The following is a 15,462-nucleotide window of genomic DNA, read 5'->3' as shown; positions in this document are numbered from 1 at the left end:
ACAGTCAGCACGGGCGACCGGGACCGGCTGGAGCTGCCTCTCACTCTAGCCAAGTTCTCGGAAGCCCTCCACCTCATGCCCAGAAACAAATCCCCGGGCATGGATGGGCTGACCGTGGAGTTCTACCGTGCGTTCTGGGACGTCCTCGGCCTGGACCTAGCCACCATCTGGGCTGAGTCCGAGGTCATTGGAGAGCTCCCTCTCTCGTGCAGGCAGGCCGTGCTCGACCTGCTGCCCAAGAAGGGGGACCTCTGCGAACTTCAGAACTGGAGTCCCGTCTTGCTCCTCAGCACGTACTTTGAAATCATGGCCAAGGCCATCTTGCTGAGGCTCGGGTCCGTGCTGCAGGATGTGGTCCACCCCGACCAGACCTACACTGTCTTGGGCCGTACCATCTTCAATAATCTCTACCTGGTCCATGACCTCTTGGAGCTCTGGTGCAGGGATGGTCTGTCGTTCACCCTCCTGTCCCTGGACCAGGAGAAGGCATTCGACACGATGGACCATGGGTATCTCCTGGGCAACCTGCGGGCATTTGGCTTCGGGCCCCATTTTGTGGGTTTTCTCCGGGTACTGTACGCCTCCGCAGAGTGCCTGGTGAAGCTCAACTGGACCCTGACCGAACCAGTCAGCTTCGGGCGAGGAGTTCATCAAGTCTGTCCACTGTCGGGCCAGCTGTACGCTCTGGCCATCAAACCCTTCCTCTGTCTCCTCTGCCAAAGGCTGACAGGGTTGATGCTCTGTGAGCCAGAGCTGAGGCCGGTCCTATCAGCGTATGCCAACGACGTATTCCTCGCGGTCCAGGACCTGGACAACCTGGTGCGGTTGGAAGCCTGCCTGGCCATCTACTTGGTAGCCTCCTCCGCCCAGGTCAACTGGGTCAAGAGCTCTGGCCTGATGGTAGGGGCCGGGTGGCGGGCGAGCTCCCTCCCACCTGCGCTTCAAGTCATCCAGTGTAGTGCGGGTCTGCTGCTCTATCTGGACATTTACCTTTCCACCACCCATACCTCCCCGCCGGATAACTGGCAAGATTTGGTGGGCAGGGTGTCTAAGCGGCTGCGGAGATGGACGGGACTGCTCCAGTGCCTCTCTCTTCAGGGGAGGGCACTAGTGCTCAACCAGCTGGTCCTCTCCATGCTCTGGCACTGGCTCAACACCCTGGTCCCACCCCTGAGACTCCTGGCCCACCTCTAGCGGTCGATATTGGAGTTCTTTTGGCCAGGACTGCACTAGGTCTCTGCAGGGATCTTGAGTCTCCCCTTGGAGGAAGGAGGGCAGGGCCTGTGCTGCCTCCATAGCCAGGTCCACTTCCGCCTCCAGGCCCTTCAGAGACTCCTTTATAGTGCAGGTAGTACAGCATGGAGCCACTTGGTGCACATCTTCCTCTGCCGCCTCCAAGGGCTCCGATATGACCGGCAGCTCCTTTATCTCCATCCGAGAGGTCTTCCGCAAGACCTCTCCGAGCTGCCGGTCTTCTACCATGACCTCCTCCGGGCCTGGAGGCTCGTCTCAGCCTCCAGGCCCCTTGCAGCCACCAAGATGGGGGATATCCTTGCGGAGCCCCTGCTACACAACCCCCAACTCTGTGTGCAGGTGGCGGAGGCCCCCTAGATGTGTCAGAGGTTGGTCCTGGCAGGAGTCAATGTGGATGGAGATCTGGACTACGACCGGGGGGACTGGGTGGATCTCCACGCGCTGGCTCAGCGCATGGGGCTCTCCACCCTTCGAACCCCCCGGCGTGTACTCCAGGAGGTGAAGGCAGCCTTGCCCCCGCTGCTCGGGCCTACCTTGAGCAGGTCTTGTGAGCGGGCGCTCCCTGCCCCCCAGTCTCAGTCCTCCGGTGCTTTCCATCAGGCCCCATTCCTGCGAGTCCCCTCTCTCCACACGCACCTAACCGGCTGCATGACCTGCAGCCAGTCCTCTTTCGAACCGCACTGAGGGACCATCTCTACACGCTCGTGCTGCACACCCTTCACTTCCTCGCCTTCGTGTCCCTCCCTGAAACCAAATGGCGGGACCTGTTGCCTCCTGCGTAGGGTGAGGCCTTGGTGGGCCAGTCTGTACTCCACCCTGACCCCCACAGCCTGCCAGGGATATCAGTTGGCGGCTCCTTCATGGAGCCATGAGCATGGGCATGTACTTGGCGCAGTTCACCATTCACCCTGACACCTACTCCTATTTCAGCGTGAGGGAGATCCTGGTGCACATTTATCTCAAGTGCCTCTTCACACCACACCTGTTCATCTACGCACCTGTTCATCTACGCACACTCCATCTGTGGCCCCACAAAGTTGCGGGACCTCTTCGTCAACCTCCTCCTAGCCCTGGCCAAAATGGCCATCTACAAGACCAGGGAGAGGAGGTTGGCAGGGGGGGCACTCTGTGACTGTGGGGCCTACTTCCATTTCCTTGTGCACTCACGCATCCGGGCAGAGTTCCTCTGGGCAGCGTCCGCTGGCTCCCTTGACACCTTCTGGGGGCAGTGGGCGCTGTCTGGGGTTCTCTGCTTGGTGTCCCCTTCTGGTTCCCTTCGTTTAAACCTCTGACCCCCATACCCCTTCCTTGTTTTTTTCATTAGTTGTCCCTCATAATCAGTTGTATCTCGGGCTCAGTGACTCCTCCCCTTAGGCTGGGGGAGGGGCCTTTAGCAGTGGGTGCGCTAGCGCCCTCCCACTTCCCAGGTTACAAATAGTACACTTTGCTATTTAGCATACATAGCTCAACTGTGTTGCTTTGCGATGATGTCATCTAATCCCCTTAAGTCCTCTGCATCTGATGCTCTTGAGGGCAGAGATAATCATCTCCTCTTTTTTCTAGAGTAGTGTCAGTCCGTGTATTTCAAGACATTCTTCACGCCATTCATTCTTGCTTGGCTTGCATGAGTCATGGAGAGATCATATTTCTCTATGTAGTTAAGAAGTGATTTGTTCTTTCACTTCCAAAGTCCCAGTTGGTTCCATTTTCCTGAGACATAAATGTAAGAAAAAAAATCACAGGAAAAAATACTATGTGTCACAACCCTCTGAGTATATAAGAGAAGCTGAAAAACCCATTCATGAATTTAATTTAGGAAAATATGGAGTGAGTTATTCTCTTTACAACTGTTGATTGGGGATTTTTGACAATGTTTTTTCATCAGAAAATATCAATTAATCAAAACTGAAACTTTTTACAGGAACATATCCTGTTTCAATGAAACTTCCATTGGAAGATTTCTCAGGCCCAGGATGGAAATGTGTGTGTATGAGATTCCAGAATAACCAACAAGCTGGTGGTTAGGGAGCTTTTCTGGTATATGGGAAACCCAAGTTGAAGTCTCTCCTTTGCCCAGTTCAGAGCAAGGGCTTGTACCTGCCTCTGCTACATCGGAGGCAAGTGCCCTTACTGTTGAGCTACAGAGTCAGTTTTTCTCTCAATCTCTGTTGTTGAAGCTCTTTCACTTTACGCACTTATTGGACCAGAGAAAGAGACAGATATTGACTCTCTAGCCTGGTGGTTAGAGCATTCACTTGTAATGTGGGAGACCCAGTTGAAGTCCCTGCCCGTTTTGTGTTTGTTCCAATGCATCATTCTTTATCTTTCTAAAATTTTTAAAGTGGATTTATTGTCCATGAAAAGTATTGGATTCAGGCCATAAATACTCGAAGTCCTCCTTCCTAGACCATATACAGAACGGGTAGTAAGGAGAAGCTTGCTGTGTCACCTTTGTCTCTGTGCCTCAGTCAAGACATTGGAGGGGCTAGAGTATTTTAGTTCCTCCACGTGTTTCTCTCTGTCAGAATGGCCTAAGGAATGAATGAAATGGCACAATCTGCCTGTTTGGTGTAATTGTAAACTCTTAGAAACCATCACTGAACTCAAACTTCCCAATTGTTGCTCTTTTGAACATTCCTTTTTCGGTAGGTTGATAGTGAAGGTTGTGGCAAGGGAACTCCAACATTAGCTTGAATCTTTGGGTCTTTTCATTGACTAAGTTGGTTTTCTGTCTGGGTACAATATAGATACTGTACTATTGATGCTGGCAGGCTTTTTGTCCAGCAGTAGATGAAGTTCAAATGTCCATGTCAATTCCTTTAGAACCATTATCTCGTCACTGCTTATTATAAGGTGATACTTATATGACTGCAGAATATAGGGGGTTATTCTTGAGTTTGTTCCCTGAGAGATGTTAGGAGGGAGAATACTCAACAAGTGTTTTCTTCAAAGTCTCTTAAGTGGGGATTCCACAGGGTTCTCTTCTGCCACACTTTCTGTTCATCTTGTGTGTGCGTAATGTACAAACCTGCATTTGTGTGAACAAATCCTCATTTGCCCAAACAAATTGGGTAATTGCATATGTGTGCTGAGTTCAAAGTGTCACGTTGATGCCATTTTCAAATATAAAGATTTATAAACTGTTACAAACCTGCAAAATACCGCTGTCATATGTAGGATAGCTGGGATTTTTGGTCTCTTACCTTAGGACGTTACCTTGCACATTTTTTGAGAAAAGGCTAAAATATGTTATATGTACTTTAAAGCTCTCTTCTGTCTAAACCACAGTGACATAATTAACTTTTGAGGTCTATTTGTTTTTTTTTAGTCTTCTGGTGGAAATTGTGTAGCATGACAGTGTCCTAAAATGAATAAGATTATGAGATGGGATAATTTCCCGACACATAACTGGGACTGTTTGATATTTACTAATGCTCAGTAAAGGGGTGGGTGGGAAAGGCATGTAAAAGTGTCAGCACTAGAAAGCAATGTTTTTGCATTTTTAAGTCCTTTTCTTCCTCTCTTTTTCCCCTTCTTCCATCTTGCCAGGCAGCAGCCTGTGCAGATCTTTAGAGGTGAAGAGACTCCAGTCACTCATCTTACTCAGCTTTACTGTTCAAACCCTGTTTATCCACAGTGGCATTGGGCCTTTGAGAGGGAGCAGGGTCCAGCACACCTGTGACTCATCAGCAACTTCCCAATTAGGTTTGAGAGGGCACCTGGGCCTGGGAGGAGACAGAGACCTGGTGAGTCAGCTGCCTGAGAGCACTGAATGAAAGACAGAGAAGGTAGGCAAGAGCTTCCTGAAGAGGACAGGAGAGACCTAGGGAGAAATAGCAGCAGAGGAGAGCTGGTACAGGGAGCCATTGGGAAAAGCAAAAGATTGATGGTGAGAACTAGCCAGAACTGTCAGTTATAGGAGTGCTCATGCAGAGGCCCCTAGGAAGAAGGGGAAGAACTGGCCTGGTTAGGAGAAGCTGAGCCCAAAACAAGAGTGTTGATGCTGAAGCGTGGATTCCAGGAGCAGGGGTGGACTTACAAGCAATGAGGCCTGGGTGAATGGAACACTGAGGGAAGCCCTCTTGCAGCAGGCTTAGTGGAGGGCTAGAACAGTGCTTAAAGGAACTGTGATAGTCTTTAGTGACTTGGGTGGGTGACCTGGGAACAGTGATCTTTGAATGGGATTGAATTACTGTGGCCTTGTAATGTTGTTTTATTTTGGCTGTTTGAGAGGAATTGTTTTTACTAGATGGGATCGGTATACTGTGGCAGTTGATATGAATAAATGGGTTTGAATTTGCTACTGAGAGACAATATTGCTTTGCCTGGATGAAAAAAGGAGAAACTGAGGAGCACATACACCTGGCTTGCTGTGGTCAGCTGCAGGAGGTCACTCCGTGTTGGGGCTGCCCTGTGACACTGCTGCTGTGTAATCTGATATATGGTGCGCCAGCACTGAAATACCAAGTGGCTTAAGCAGAGTGGGGAGGACTTGAGATGGGAGTAAGGTTGCAGCTGCTTCTCTTTCAAGCCCTACTGCTATAAAATTGTACAGTAGACTAGAGACAGTAGTGTGGGTTGCTGCCTCTCCTTTTAAGACCATCTAAGAAAGCTACCACCATCAGTGGCAACAAAGATGAAGGAAGAAGGTGAGTGGAACCCTATTAACTTTCTCTTCCTACTCCCCTATCCTGGGTTGTGATCTGCTCGCAATATTGTTAGTTGGCTCAGTGGTCTAGGTAACTAAAATTGTGAAAATTACATGAATTGAATTTGAATTTATATTTGCATGTGTCTTTTCATATGAATATTCTTACAGATTTTGTTTTACAAAGGTTGTTTTGCAGTGTGGTTGGTCACAAGGTTTTATGATATTGACACATTTGTTGGGAGAGAACCATCAGTCAGATCAAAGGATTTCATCTAAGCTGCCAGGATATATAAGTCTACAAAGAGTTCTAGAATGTTGTAAATAGTTCAAAACATTTAAAAAAAAAAAACACTCCTAAAAGGTTTTCTTGGAGCAGTTTTAGATGCATCCTTGCCGGAAGCATGAGAATGAGGCTAGGCCACTATGGTTATTTAATTGCCTCAGATATTTGTACTGACAAAAGCTTTCAGTATAATCAGGATTTTTTGAAAACCACTTCCATGAATCTGAGTTAAATTTGACACAATGCCTTTGGCATGTGAATTAAAGGCACTCTGAAGTAAGCTGCCTATTTAAAGCTGAGTTTCAGTTCACTGATTAAATAGTTCTGTTACAACATTAAATGAACCTAGTCTTGGGTATTGTATTTTAGTGAGATAACCTTTTGTAGGGATTTTGGTCTTAGATTTGTCTTTCCGGTGTGTGACAATAAATAGCAGAAACATGTCAGACTGCTCATAAAGGCTAAGTTCACGTTTTTTTGGTTTTAAAATATTGCTTTCCTGAGGTATATGATATGAATGAGAGAGAATTTGCAAGGATGATCATCAAATATCTTACCTTGTTTTAAACTGCTTCTTCCACTGTTTTATAGTCTCTCTTTTTTTTATCTTCTTGTTGCTCTTTTTTTTAAACACTGGGAGCTGCTTTATTTCCTTCTGTTACCATGCGCAGCTTGTTAATCTTTTTAGAAACAGATAAAAAGCCTAGTATAATAGAGAATATCTAACATACCTGCAACTGAAATTTTCTGATATTACTTCTCTTCATCATACATGAAAGGGCTTCAAAACGGATTGTCAGAAAGGAGTCTCAGGGCTTCAGGAGTCTATATGAGGAAGAAATTGTTTGACATATTCAGAATAGAATACATTTACAAAATACATGTCATTTTTCTTGTTTTATAATTCTTGGCAACATAAACAGTTTGAGAATTGCATGGAGACTGGAATTTGAAAATTTAGTCTGGAAGCAAAGCACAGTAGTTTTACGTAACAGAGCTTTCTTAAAAAAAGGGCAAATGTTTTCATTGCTTAAATTACTGCTACTGCAGTACTTAGCTTAAAAATATATTCTTGACATATAAATAGCTCTCAATATGCATCAATTAACTATTTTGACATGAAAGAATGTTGATGATATTAAGCACTGCAGTTAGTCTTAGGGTTTGTAGTACTGACTCTGAAATCAGACTTGTCTACTTGGTACTTGATCAAATGATAGTTTAAAATCTACAGTGCATGCTGCACTTAATGGAGTTAGACTTTCCTTACATAATCTTTGGTCAAACTCTGTAATCACATCATACTGAAGACTAGATCTTTGGAAAAAATTGTTTCTCTCTATTTATGTCAAATATGAAACATTTAGTGACAGAGGCAGATGAAATTGAAAATGAGAGATTAAATCACATCCATTATCATTAAACAGATACACTGGCTTCCTTAGCTATTGTTTTCATTTCAAACATAGAGGCCACATACATTGCATTGTTTGTAGTCACTTGATGATATAATCTTCATTTGAGAATATCAGAATCCTTCTGTGGTCTCTTTTTGACTAAGCAGCATCCTTTCTTGCACCAATAGAAATATTGCTTATCATAAAATGCAACTTAAGGAATTATTTTATACGTTCACTGTTGGTTAACTTTATGTTGGGCATCAAGCTTTCAGTTATGATTTGCTCAAGAGGAGTGTAGAATTTGGGCCCATATCCATAAAAATATTTTAAGCATTGCAATGCCAAATGTTACAGCACCTAACTTTTCGATACCTAGCCACACCGTGTAATCCACACACCCTGAGTTAGGCACCTAAACTCCCTATATAATGCGGGAGAGAGAAAGAGAGAGATCTTCAGAAGTCAGCATAATGAGTGGAGAGCCACCTAAGCTAGCTAATAGCAGCTGCCAAACAGAGAGGTGTGTCTTTAGCCCTGCCCCTTTCATGGAATTAGGCACATCACTCCGGGCTGGAGGATGGCACCTGTGACTACTTGGCATGCACAACTGGCATCCCTCTCCTGGAGTCGGGCGCCTAAAGCTGTTGCTTGAAAGAATGATGGCTGTGCACGCCTAACTCCACACAAAATAGCTGGGGGAAGGAGACCTCCTTTATAACCTTCAGCCCAGTGGTTCAGGAATTCACTCAGGATGCAGATGAACCCGGTTCTGTTCTACCCCTCCTTCCCCCGAGTCATGAGGAGAAGGGATTTGAACATGTGTTTCCCACCTCTCAGGTGACTGCCTTCATCCCTAAACTGCAGAATCATTCTTGTTCGGTCTCTGGCTCATTGCATTTTCTGTTAGATGTAATGGAATGATTTGAGAGAGACCCACGTCAGAATATCCCATAGTTCAGTAGCTAAGGCACTGAGATGTGAGAAACCCATGTTCAAATTGTTTCTCCTCATCAGGCAGGGGAAGAGGGAGTATTGAACCTGAATATCCCATATCCTGGGTGAGTTCACTAATGACTGGGATAAAGCTTATAAGGGAGAATTTCTCCTCCTCCTTGTGCCCCAGCTATTTTGTGTGGATTTTGGCCTCCTGTGAGAATGCCTTCACGTTGGGCCTGAAGGTGAAATAGATGGGGGCACGCCTATGTTCACCTAGTTTGAGGATTTCACTGGGGCGTGGTGTGACGTGTATCTGAGTGCCTACTCTGAGGCATCGTGCGTCTGCCTACAGCAGAAACTTATGCTCCTGGGGAACTCTTAGGGAAAAAATTAGGTGCCAAAGATTTTTAGGCACCTCCAGAGTTACTAGGTGGAAGGTGTTTTTACAGGGTTTTTAAGGATCTCAGATGCCTAAAGTGGGAGTTAGGCACGTAAGTCCTACTGTAGATCTGGGCCTTTCGTTTTTAAGATCGCAGTACTGCAATTCATTGCAGGCAGACTGCTGAGCCTGCATGGGGCCCTACTGACTTCAGTAGGGCTTTGCATGGGTGTAGCTGCCCACCCTTGCCCAAGGAATTATAGAATCAGGATCCAAGTACAGAGAGATGTAATTCTAAGGCATGCAACTGTTGTAGGGAGGGCATCATCTGGTTAAATAAGGTTCTTTGGCTAGCTCTTTCAATTATTTCATTTTGATTTGTGTAATACTTGATTGATGATGATTAACTTTATCAAAAATTATGTAATATTTAAACAAAATAGAGCAGTCTGTTCTCTCTCACATCCTAATGAACCGGTGTAATTTTATTCATAAAAAGACATTGGATGGGTCTTCCTCTTGTGCACTTTGACATGATGGATTTCATTTTAAAAACAATAACTCCTTTCTTCTGCTATTGTGGCTCCTATTCTGGCTTAGAAAAACAGGCTCTTCCGTTATCAAAACAAGCATTACTCTTTGAACTTGCCAGTAAAGTTCTAGGGTTATACTCTTGCTCTGTGAACATAGGAAGCAATCTAACGTAGTCTTTTAGTGTAACACTTCTGACATTTGGCTTAGATCCACAAACTTAAAAAACAAAAATCTTTCTTTCTTTCTTCTGCAGTCCTCCCGTCCTCTGCCTCATTCCCTTTCCTTTCTGTCCTTGTGTTGTGCTTATTCCTCCCTCCCCTGTAGTTTTTACTTCCCATTACTTTCTGTTAATCTTTCTTTCATGCTTGCTTTCCTCTCCAGCTTCTCCCATTTTCTACCTTCCAAATTATTTTAATTGCTCTCTTCTGTCTTCTTCTTTAGTCATTGTCTCTCTTCTCCTCTCCCTCAAAAAAATAAATAAATAAATAAATAAAAATCTACTACTAAGCTCTTACTACCACCACAGCTTAGTTTCTCTCTTGTTCATCCTCAAACGTCAGACCTACTCCCATCCTCTTTCATGGACCACATGCTTTCAAGTTGGTAGCCCTAAACATGTCTTCTGTCTCTTTCTGGTTCCCATCTACATCTCCTGCTGTCATTTGGAGGAGCTAAGAGGGAGAGGGTGGAAATGAGATTGAAATGATTCCCGGTTCAACCTCCTTTCTTTGGTTCATTCAGTGAAGATGAGGAAAGAGCAGAGTTGGGGGCCAGGCTTTAAAAGACTCTACATAACATAGAGTCAATGGCAGTTTTACAAGGCTTCTTATGTGCGACTAGCTGAACCCTAGGAGTGCAGAGTTATCACTATGAATCGCCAATTTGAAAACTTAGTCCTGCACCTTTCCTTTCTGTAACATTGTAACAATTTTTTTAAAAAATTCTTAATTTTAGGAAACATTTAATATGCAACTCTATAAAGCTGTATTTTATTAAATGTTATGAAGATGGCTTTTAGTAAATGCTTTCATTTGAAAAAGACAAAGGCACAACAGGAATTAAACTTCCTGTGAATGTAAATATACATGTGATAGATTTCAGTGTAATGTTATATTATATCAGCCCTCCAGAAGACATCCAGCAGGTTGCTAGCGAGAAAATTATCTTGGAGGATAGGGAAACTTGCCTCTCCTCTCATGACTGAGTTCCAGTGGCGCTTCTGAGCACGACACTTGCTCTGTGTGTTTATCTTCCATAATACAAAAAATAAGTGGATCTTTTGTCTTCATTTGTTTCACTAAACGTATTATCATGGCCACCAGAGGTTAAGTCTATGACTCTGCTGTGGAACTTCTGCAGTTTAGGTCATGCATAGAGGACAGTAGTAGGGCATCCATTCTTCTGTATACTAAATTCAGGCTCTGTGAAATTCAGTTCAGAATCTAGGTCTACCCTGCTAGGAGTAGCTTTCGTATTGTATTGTATTATATTGTTGTTGTTCACACTTGATTTTAAGAAAATCTTCTTTAGAGGAATTAAGTTTCCCTTTGGGCACTTTCCCAGTGCGAGGGAGGTTCTCCAGCAGTCATCAGACATCAACAGTAACAGCTTTATGTAAGATAAGGTGTTTGGTAATCCTCTGTTTTGAGATCAGCCAGGAGTCAATCATGGATCTGGAGTAAATGCATGTGAGTTCACCCCAAACTCAGCAAATTTTAAGATTCCATCTCCTTCCCTTCCTGTCTGTGAAACCCTCTGTTAATTTCTTATTTACAAAAGATGTTCTAAATGAGATTTCAGGTGTCAGTATCACAGAATGATACATGCTAGGTTGTCTTTGGTGAATATTATTAATTATATGGTTAGTGCCATGGTATTTAAAGTATCTTTTAAAATGGACTGTTGAGGCCAATTTAAAAAAAAATCTTCTTAATGCTAATGTTAATTTTGAACTAAACAAATTGATGTTGTCAGCTTATCTGTTTTAGAACCCCCCAGAGTTGTTGTCCAGAAGTTGAGTGAAGTAATTTTGCCCACAAAGTTGGGTGTGTGGGGATAAAGACCTTACTGCAACACCATGAGGCTCATAGAACTCACTCACTTGGGTGTTGACCTTTCTTGAGCCAGATCCCTTCCTGAGCTTCTCTGTGCTTTACCAGCAGCAGCGTTTGGCTGATACTTTGAACCTCTTTTCTGCCTGTAAATCCCTTAATTCTTTCTATTCCCTTTTTCTGGGTTAGCCATTACATTAAGGCATCACACTATACAGGATTGCTAGACAGATCCAAAACATTACGAATCATTGTCTGTAGTTGGGAAATATATCTCACACCTGATGACTTGGTTTCTGTAGTACAGACACCTAATTGTAATGAACCTTTGAGATAACAGAGGAATTGGTTCTAGAAATCTATAATGATATCTCTTTGGCTTTGAGTTCAAGTCTTAATCTGATAAGATTTTTTTCCCCTTAATGTTACCTTTTAAAAATATAATATGTATGTTAGTTTGTATTTCACATAAATAGCTGAAGCTAAACCAAGTCTTCCAGAGAGGCTATGTTTTGTAAAACTGATAACATCAGGGCAGAAAGGAAAGAGCATGAAAAATCTTCAATCACTGTTTGAGTCTGTTGCCCATTATGGGGAGAAATGGAAATAGGAACCTAAGGGTTATGCATCCAGTGCCAAGACTACAGAAATTTAATTTATAGTTGAAAATTTGTATTTATGGGCAAAATACAACTCCTTCAAAGAAGAATTATGTAGTGGAAGAGTCACAATTTTTAACCATGTTGGTATAAACAGGTCAGGTCTAATTCACTGAAATGGTTCTCTGATAAACACAATCCCTCCATTTTCATTCTGGCTTCTTAGTAATACTTAAATTGGTGTATGCTATCCTGTTTCAAGTAATTGCATGTTAAGTAATCACATGTTTATTACAGTTCTTTCCTAGTAAAATTGCAGCTTTGCGGGCTATTCAGCAACAATAAATCTACAGCATCCAGAATAAAGAGAATACATATTTTGTTACATTTACTGGAACTTGAATTCATCAATAAAATATTTTTTGCCGAAAGCAGTCTCAGTAGTGGTTATCCATATAATTGTTTTATTCAAAGGGTAACTACACTGCCAAGCGTAAAGAATTTATGAAATGAATATAATTTTGCTCTCAAGAAAGGGTTTTGTTAAGGATTTGAATGATGAAGTGGTTGGAAAATGAATCATCAGTTTCTGACTTAAATTTGTTTGTCCCACGAAATTTTGAAGAGAATGAATCTTTGCATTAGTATTGCTTCAGTAATGTAGTATTGTAAATGCATCTTATTCCTTTGAACATACAAACAAATTCTAACATACGAAAGATTTCATTCACTGAATTTGGCATTGATAAATGCATACTTTGTGTCTTTCTTTGCATGTAGAACAGAATGTTCATGATCTGATGTAAAAGGGTAAACTAGATTTTAAGGAGCAGTAGATGAGTCCCTTTTAAAAAATGATGTGAACATTGGATGCACTGTTTTTTAATTCACAAAGGGGAAAAATGTTTGTTGCTATTTTACAATCATGTATCGTTGAACAAAAAGTTACATATTGAACAACCTTATTTTTTATATATTCCATATCAGTTGTACTTCCACAAAACCTCTACGACCCTCTCCCATTAATCAACTTCATAGTAATATCATAAAAACTGTGAAGTCCCAACATCTCCTTTACTAACTTTGCTTATTGACACTTGTTCTAATTTAACTAATGTGACTTCTAATGCCACTGTCTAAGAGATTCATTACAGGTTCTTTATGTTAATTTAATGGTTAAAATATGATGCAGATATATCAGGAATTTTCTGGATTATTTTTTGTTCTGGACCTTTAACAGATATCTTAATTAGTTCTTATTAGTGTGCGAAGTTTAAATATAATAATAATAACACAAATATATTCATATTACAGTAAATGTCAAGTTTATAACCATAAAACCTGAAAAAATTAAAAATCAAAATCACCTCTGCCATTAACGTACCATTTTGTGTTGTAGCATGTACAGAATGTTAAGTTCATTACCAGTGTTTCTGATTATGTAGTTTTAAATCAGATCTACACTATTAATTGCTCCCTTTTTGGAGGTTTTCTTCTTTTATAGTATTATGAGAAAATACAAATTCATATGGCAGAACAGACATGTTAGCAATATAACTATGCCAAAATGTCAAATATAGAACATTTAATAAAATATAAACTATAACATTTTGATTGTGTTTATCTGGCACTTTTAAGCAGAGTGTCTTCTTTGGAGTGGCTCAGTATCTGGTAGGACAAAAGCTTGAAATTTATCAGTTTGTAGAATTGAGCAAATTATGTTTAAGATAATTTTGGATATTGAAATATTTTTAAAAGTTACATGTATCTTTTAAAGATACAAAAGTATCTAACTTTCAAAGATTAATTATTTAGTTTTTTCTGTTTTTAAAAAAGACTACTAATTTAATTTTAAAACTTTGTTTTGAGGAATGAATGCAAGACTATATAAAAGCATGTACACTTTCATTTTTTATTCCAGTAACTTAACTTTTAGGTTTTAAAACAATTGTTAAACTGATATTGCATACGTAACACCTGCACCCATTATAACAGGATTATAATGGTAACCTTAAAAATCCCTGTACTCTAGCAACATGCATAGCTTTAATTAGCCAGGGCCTCAGCTCTCTCTTTAGAGGAAAGGATTTCTGCACAACAGCCTTAGATTGGTTTCTTTCATTACTATGTCAAATGTAAATGGGTACAAAGAATATAAAATAGCAACGGGAGTATTCAAACAGTCTTCAATTTCTCATTAATATTCTTTCAGCAAGCAGCTTCTTCCCAAACTAAAATCAAGTGTCCAGAAGACCAGAATCAAGGCTATTAATCTTTACATATTTATTATTATTTTATTATTTTATTTTTAATAGGCCTCATCTACTGTAACTGAATGAACTTTGTCAACACCTCCCCTCCCCATTGTTGTTTCTTACCCTTGGATGTATATATATACCTTCTATCTGTGATTTCTATTTCATGCATCTGACAAAGTGGGTCGCAGCGCACGAAAGCTTATGCCTGCAGAAATGTGTTAGTCTTTAAAGTGCTACAGGACTCTCATTGTTTTTACATATTTATTGTGTGCCTTGGCTCATCAGAGGGCACTTTCTCCAGAGATATGCTCGATTCTCTTTCTCTTGCAGCTTGGCTGTTTGTTGTGTCAGCAGTTCATACCACTAGATGCTGACTACAGTTTTCACTCAGCCCATAAACTATATTTTGCACCCGCAGAGCTGAAATCTGTGCCCTTTGTTTTTGTATTTATATACTGTACTTAACTCTACCATAAGCCTCTTAAGAGGCTTGGTTTAAAATATCTACCAGAAGGGATCAGGAAGGGATTCCGCCCTGTGTATTCTGGCAGGGATGTTAAACTCCTTCCTTTGAAGCATGGGGTGCCCATGGTTGGAGATGAGACATTGGGTGTGGTGTGCCAGGGCTCTGAGATTGTACCGGGCATTCTCTCTCTCAGGTACTTGGCTGGCTGGTGCTCATGGTCTAACTGATCACTGTATGTGGGGTTGTGAAGGAATGCTACCCCAGGTTGGATTGGCAGTAGCATTGGGGTTTGTTTGTTTGTTTGTTTGTTTTTGTCTTCCTCTGCAGTGTGTGTATGTGGGCCACTTGCCAGGGTTATCTGAGTATATTTCACTTAATCATTTCTCTGCCATTGTGAGGAACTCAGTCACTGGTGTACCTTCATTCCTCCTATTCTCTGCCTGTGGCTCATAATAGTCTAGTCTTCTGTGGGCTGTAATATTTTGGTCTCATTTCAGTTGTTGGGTTTAGTGTGCAGGTGTTGCGTGGTGTTGGTGGCCTATAATATACAGGAGGTCAGGCTAGATCATCTAGTGGTCCCCTCTGGGCTTAAACTCTGTGGGCTGGTCTACACATAAAATGCTGCGTCAACGCAGCTGCAGTGCTTTAATG

General features: G+C 42.1%; 1 protein-coding gene across 4 annotated transcripts in view; it reads left to right on the top strand.

The window, feature by feature from the left end:
* Window positions 1-15,462, top strand: part of MACROD2 (mono-ADP ribosylhydrolase 2) — a 1,226,284-nt gene that overhangs the window by 122,151 nt on the left and 1,088,671 nt on the right. The window contains exon 1 of one of the 4 annotated variants that reach the window (XM_067565286.1): window positions 5,664-5,903. The exons of the other annotated variants lie outside the window; for them this stretch is intronic. Coding sequence (XP_067421387.1) covers window positions 5,891-5,903 — 13 coding nt within the window. The 5' untranslated portion in view covers window positions 5,664-5,890. Of the gene's footprint in view, window positions 1-5,663; window positions 5,904-15,462 lie in introns of those variants that run through there. 4 annotated transcript variants of the gene reach the window in all.

Source organism: Emydura macquarii, unplaced genomic scaffold, assembly GCF_026122565.2.
Source record: "Emydura macquarii macquarii isolate MOO-44397 ecotype Brisbane River unplaced genomic scaffold, CSIRO-AGI_Emac_v2 contig_2676, whole genome shotgun sequence".
NCBI classification, from domain to species: domain Eukaryota; kingdom Metazoa; phylum Chordata; order Testudines; family Chelidae; genus Emydura; species Emydura macquarii.
Note: the sequence above shows the minus strand (reverse complement) of the source record. Positions and strands in the feature narration are given on the sequence as shown.